This window comes from Nicotiana sylvestris, chromosome 2 (genome assembly GCF_000393655.2).
Source record: "Nicotiana sylvestris chromosome 2, ASM39365v2, whole genome shotgun sequence".
NCBI classification, from domain to species: domain Eukaryota; kingdom Viridiplantae; phylum Streptophyta; class Magnoliopsida; order Solanales; family Solanaceae; genus Nicotiana; species Nicotiana sylvestris.
The window spans coordinates 65,908,226-65,914,602 of NC_091058.1; the positions used below are offsets into that span (position 1 = coordinate 65,908,226).

General features: G+C 34.9%; 1 protein-coding gene across 1 annotated transcript; it reads left to right on the forward strand.

Moving 5' to 3' along the window:
• Positions 1–4,981: 4,981 nt before the first annotated feature.
• Positions 4,982–5,392, forward strand: LOC138885014 (uncharacterized). Its single transcript, XM_070165897.1, has one exon. The coding sequence runs from the start codon at positions 4,982–4,984 to the stop codon at positions 5,390–5,392; it is 411 nt and encodes a 136-aa protein (XP_070021998.1).
• Positions 5,393–6,377: the final 985 nt, after the last annotated feature.

Here is a 6,377-nt window from a genome sequence, read left to right on the forward strand (position 1 = left end):
CTCAATGCTCCCAAATTTCGAAAATATGAAGTAAATGAGTTCTGCCCATTTTTGCTTCTGTTTTAAAATCACTGGGCAGGCCTTCATCGTGTTCGCGATGGGCCTGTCGCATTCGCGAAGGGTCATGCCAATTAACCTTCGCGTTCGTGTATAGTGGCTCGCGTTCGCGGAGCTTTGACTCCTCAAGCCTTCGCGTTCGCGATAGCAGGTCCGAGTTCGCGAAGGGTAGCACCCCCCAAAGCTTCGCATTCACGACATGTTTCTCGCGTTCGCGTAGAAGGAAAATTCCTTCAGCCTGACTTACCCTCCGCGTTCGCGAGAGTCCTTCCGCGAACGTGAAGAATAAAGTTCCAGAACACCAGAAACTGAAAACCTACAACTTTTTTCTAAGTTTAAAACCTTCTGAAACTCACCCGAGCCCTCGGGACTCCAAACCCAAACATGCATACTAACTCAAAAACATCATATGAACTTAACTTTTAATAATGAATTTAGCATAGAAATCTAAGAAAAACCTCAAAACTTTCAAAGTATTAATTTTTACAACTACGGGTCCGAATCACATCAAACGACTTCCGTTTCTTACCAAATTTCACAGGCTCGACTTAAACCACATATAAGACCTGTACCGGGCTCCGAAACCAAAATACAGGCCCGATACCAACAACTTCCAAACATTTTTCATTTCTAAAAACTCACATATTTTCCCGAAAATAATTTTCTTTAAAAATTCATTTCTCGGACTTGAGACCTCGGAATTCGATTCCGTGCATACGCCTAAGTCCCATATTTTCCTACGGACCCTCCAGGACCGTCAAATTACTGGTCTGGGTCTGTTTACACAAAATATTTACCAAAGTCAACTTAAACTCATTTAAAGGTAAATTTTTATCATTTTTCACAGATTTTCACATAATAGCTTTCTGGCTACGCGTCCGATCTGCGCACGCAAATCAAGGTGATGCAGAAAGAGGTTTTTAAGGCCTCAGAATACAGAATTTATTTCTAAAACAAGTGATGACCTAAAAGGTCATCATAAAAATCTTTATTTCTGTTAGTGGAGTAAAGGAATCCTTTAACAATATGTATGAGCCCCTTGAAAGTCAAGTCGTTTGTCACATATATTTTAAAGGTAGATACTCTTACCAATTGTATCCCCATACAATTTCCTTAATCTATGTCAAATAGTCCTCTGATAGTCAGGTCGATTCTATTAGCATAGTTGAGTTCAATAATCAGTATAGCAAAGAACTTATTAAATTTATACTCTCCAGGTAGTCCAGGCGTCTAGTGTAAAATTAAATAATTTTTTCAGTCCATACATCTAATACAAATAAATAATTTTAACATATTCTCGAACTATAAGTCTCCTGGTAGTTAGGCCGCTCCTTATAAACAAGAGATGAGTAAAATTATTTACTTTGATGGATCGCTCTATAATAAAATATCTTATATTTTATTATTTAAGAACTCAAACTTTAGTAAGAGAGAATTGTTACTAAAACAATTTTTAATAACATGAAGATCAAATCTTTTATAGCATGTGAATTTAGTTCAAGTTGTCTACATGCTTAGTCCTAAATTAATTTACATCACATATAATAATTAATTCAAAATTATGTAATGAACAAGTACGTGACATAAAAACGAAATTCAACATCTTCTAACATGTTTATCTTATATATCACATAAAAATAATTCATGCCAGAAAACTATTATTAATTAACATCTCATGAACTAATAACAATTAAAATAACAGTAGAATCCAATAACCTATTATAGATCACAGACGTATCTAATACAAAAATTTCAAATTTAAGTTACGAATTATCTCAATAGTTTAACTTATATAGATTATTCATAATAAAGACAACTTATATATATATATATATATATTATTCATAATAAAGTTATATCAATCCATATGCTTTCAAACAATTTGACTATTGCACAAGACACATGTATTATGGTTTGAACTCTTCAAATATAATCTTAAAATATTTCGTAAATAAATTTTAGACAAAATAAACTACGGCTCTGTACCACTGAAGGATTGCATATAGGTGTTCATAACACGCAGCGGTAGACAATAACAATCCTAGGCAGATCTTTTCGTGTTTAAAATTTATTTACATGTCAAAGATCGGATCTGAGACGTACCTGATGAAGAGAGCCTCATTTCAGAATTTTTTCGATAGTGCGAAGACTCTATGCATATCCACACCGAGACTGATCTTTGCTATCAACTCTTTGATCAACGAAACCCGCGAACAAATTGAACGAAAAACTTGTGCTGAAATTTTTCTCAAAAATCTCAACTCAAATTAGAAGAACAAGAAATACTTTTCTTGTAATTGTATTTTCGCTCTTGGCTTTGTATTGCACTCTCACTTTTACAAAGTGTTTTTCTTCTCAAGACTTAATGCGCCAAATTTTTCTCCATCATCCTTTATATAGCATCATCTAAAACCTTTTTCTATTTGGCTGAGATAATGATTTACTTAGGGTAAAAATTTATTCCAAAAATAAACTTTGTAAACTTTTTCCATAAAAGTTCAAATCTCATTCAAATAGATTTGTGACTGCCGAAGACTTGTTCACGTGATTATTCCAACTCAAAGTTGGAATCTGTTACTCGTAAATTTTTCATAATTAAAAAAAGATTAATCTCATTCCAAATGGGATGAAATTGACAACAAGTTCCTTTTCTGAACTTTACACGTGATTTAATCAAATTCCAAATTGGAATTATTAACAAGCCTTTTATTAATATTATATTTTATATACATCTCTTATGTAAAATAAATATTAAGTATATACATCACATATATATGTTTCAACCAAGAAATATAATTCAAGTTCTATTCCAAATAGAAAATTCAATTGGTACACAATATTAATTATACTCTCTATGCTAGCAAAACATATAACAATATTTCATTTGGAATAATAACTTTATTTATTTGACTCATTAAATTTTTTAATTTAATTGTCAAATAATAGATTAATTAATCCTTAGCAAAAATCAGAACACTCGTTAGAGTGCGACTCCATAGGTTCAATACTAAACCGGTAGTAAATTAATTATATCATTATACTAATCAAGGGTGGTGTCTAGCAACACTCCTTAACGGCCGGATAGAATAAAGTATACAATTTACTCTCAAGAACCCGTAGAAGAATAATGTAGTAATTCCTTCTGTCCTTATAGCTCTGAGTCACCCTAGGATATGGTTTAACTATCAAATCCTAATAGGCGACCAACTTTGTATTCATGTCAAATATAATCGACCATTGAATGACCTAAGAAACTCTTTTCTTCTTTCATTCAGCTGCCCTGGCCAAGGTTTTAGTTTGGTCGTTTAAAATTCATGACAACATGGAGCTTAAACTCATTACTAAGAGCCGACGGATTCTATCTTGATCAATCACTAATTCTACAAGTATTTAATCGTACCCAATATCCTTTAAACTATCGTCCTAGGGCCATAGATGTCTACTATCAAAGCACAATAAATAACTTGTCAACTACTTTGACGATCTCAGATCAAAAGAAACTCTTATATCACATTCTTCAAGAGAATATCTTATTGACAGTTTATGATAATTCTAACCATTAGGAATTATCCAATGAGTCGGTTCAATGATCATATCTCTATATGCATCATCTATCTATGTGATTTAGTTAATGAGATCAACTAATCTTTATCTCATAAAGACAATCACATAAATATTGATCTAATTGGATTACTAATGACCAAATTAATAATCCTCGATCCAGAACAAATTTAAATTAAATTATAAGAAATTTTCTCTCATTATCATGATGTCAACTCTCAAAATTTAATCAAGGATCTTATCAAATTAATCAAGCAATTAATAACAATGATAAAGTAATATCAAATGCCATATATATTTTATATCAAATAACGCTCACAAAAATATGTTCAAATCATCAAATATGAGATTGGATCTTGGGCATATCTATTATATCCCTAACATTCTTACCACTCTGTTTTAAAACAATTTTTGATTAATCTTCAATTAGTATTAATAATTCGTAGGATTAGTTTAGATGTTATTATTTAAAACAACAGTGCGAATATTTTATTTTGGTGTTTTGACTCTTTAATAACATTTTTCATTTTATTTTCTGCTATTTTAGTTAAGACCATTAAAGAAGAAACATTTTTACATTTAGTCCGTGTAAATAATTGATTTTCATTTTTTAATCTATTTTGGTGTATAATAAGCAATTCCACTCTAAATATTGTTGGGATCGAAAATAACAAGGCGTCACGCGGAAGCTATCAATACAAACCTTGAACGATAGATGAGACGACAAACGAAACATATACTAAACTAGGTATAAAACTTAATATGATTTGGTCAATTGACCTATATATGAGAAAACTAATACAAAAGGAAAAAACTATTGAGAGAAAAATCTCCCCCTTAAACAAGACTCCTTAAGAACTACATTGTGGATTACTATTGTTGTGTTCATAATCTTTTTTTCCAAGAAAGAGATCTGTCAAATATCGAAGAGATCTATATTTTCCTTTTAGGAAAAGTAAAACTCAATTATGGTAAACTTCTGAATGAAGAAGGGGATCGGGATATTGTGCTAGGCAAATTGGAACATTCCGAGAGTCGTCGCGACTTTAGGTACTGCAGGCGCATCGAGGTAGAGGAGATCGTGGGAGCTATGCTTAAGATGAGTAGGGGCAGAGAGACCAGGCCAGACGAAATTCTAGTGGAGTTTTGGAAGTGTGCAGAGAGAGCGAGTTTCGAGTGGTTGACTGGGTTGTTTAATATTATTTTTAAGGCGAAGAGGATGTCGGATGAGTGGAGGTCGAGTATAGTGGTTTCATTGTATAAGAACAAAGTTAATATCCAGAGTTGTAACAATTATAGGGATATCAAATTACTGAGTCATACCATGAAAATATGAGAGAGGGTGGTTGAAGCGAAGGTGACGATGATAGTGTCTTTATCCGACAATCAGTTCGGATTCATGTTGGTTCATTATACCACAAAAGCTATACACCTTGTTATGAGGTTGGTGGAACTACACAGAGAGATGAAGAAGGATATGCACATGGTGTTTATTGACCTAGAGAAAGCGTATGACAAGGTTCCTAGAGAAGTTCTCTGGAGATGCCTGGAGGCAAAAGGTGTATCGGTTTCCTACATTATGGCGATTAAGGACATGTATAATGGGGATAAGACTCAGTTTAGGTTAGTAGGAGGCGACTCTGAGCATTTTCCGGTTGTAATAGTGGTTACACCAAAGTTCTGCGCTCATTCCGTTCTTATTCGCCCTAGTGATGGACGCGTTAATACACCATATTCAAGGGGAGGTGCCATTGTGCGTGCTATTCGCCGATGACATAGTTTTAATTGATGAGTCGCGAGCCGATATTAACAAAAGGCTGGAGGTTTGGAGATAGGATCTTGAGTCTAAAGGTTTCAAGCTGAGTAAGACAAAGACGGAATACCTAGAGTGTAAGTTCAGCGCTAAGCGGGGTAAGTGGGCGTGGATGTGAGGCTTGAATCACAGGTTGTCCCAAGTAGAGACATCTTCAAGTACTTTGGTTCGGTTATCCGGGGGGAGATCGACGAGGATGTCACACACCGTATTGGAGTAGGATGGATGAATTGGAGGTTAGCATCTGGAGTCCTGTGTGACAAGAGAGTGCCACCGATACTCAAAGGTAAGTTCTATAAAATGGTGGTTAGATCGGCCATGATGCATGTGGCTGAGTGTTGGCCTATTAAAAATCACATATCCAGAAGATGAAAGTAGCAGAAATGAGGATGTTAGGGTGGATGTGCGGGCATACTAGGATAGATAAGATTAGGAATGATGATATTCGGGAAAAGGTTCGTGTGGCTCCCATTAATGACAATATGTGGGAAGCGAGGATTAGATGGTTCGGACATGTTCAGAGGAGAATCCTAGATGCTCCGGTACGGAGGTGTAAGCAGCTGGTTGTGGAGGGTACGAGAAGAGATAGAGGGCGGCCTAAAAAGTATTGGAGAGAGGTGATCAGGCAGGATATGGCGAGGCTTCAGACTTTTCGAGGACTGACACTTGATAGGAAGATGTGGAGGTCTAGTATTAGGGTTGTAGGTTAGGGGGTAGTTGAGTCTTGCCTTACTTCGTACCATTGCGGGACTAACCAGGTAGGGTTTTTGTCTAAGATAACTAGTGAAATATTGTGTCTTACTATTTCGCTTTTCAGTGCAGGACCTATTTGCTAGCTATCACTTTTGTTTTGCATCTTTCTTCTGGATTTCATGTTGTTCCTATTTTTCCTATGATTTCTGTGGTAATACTAATATTGTCTCCTTTTATCCTTTTGTCTTTTTAT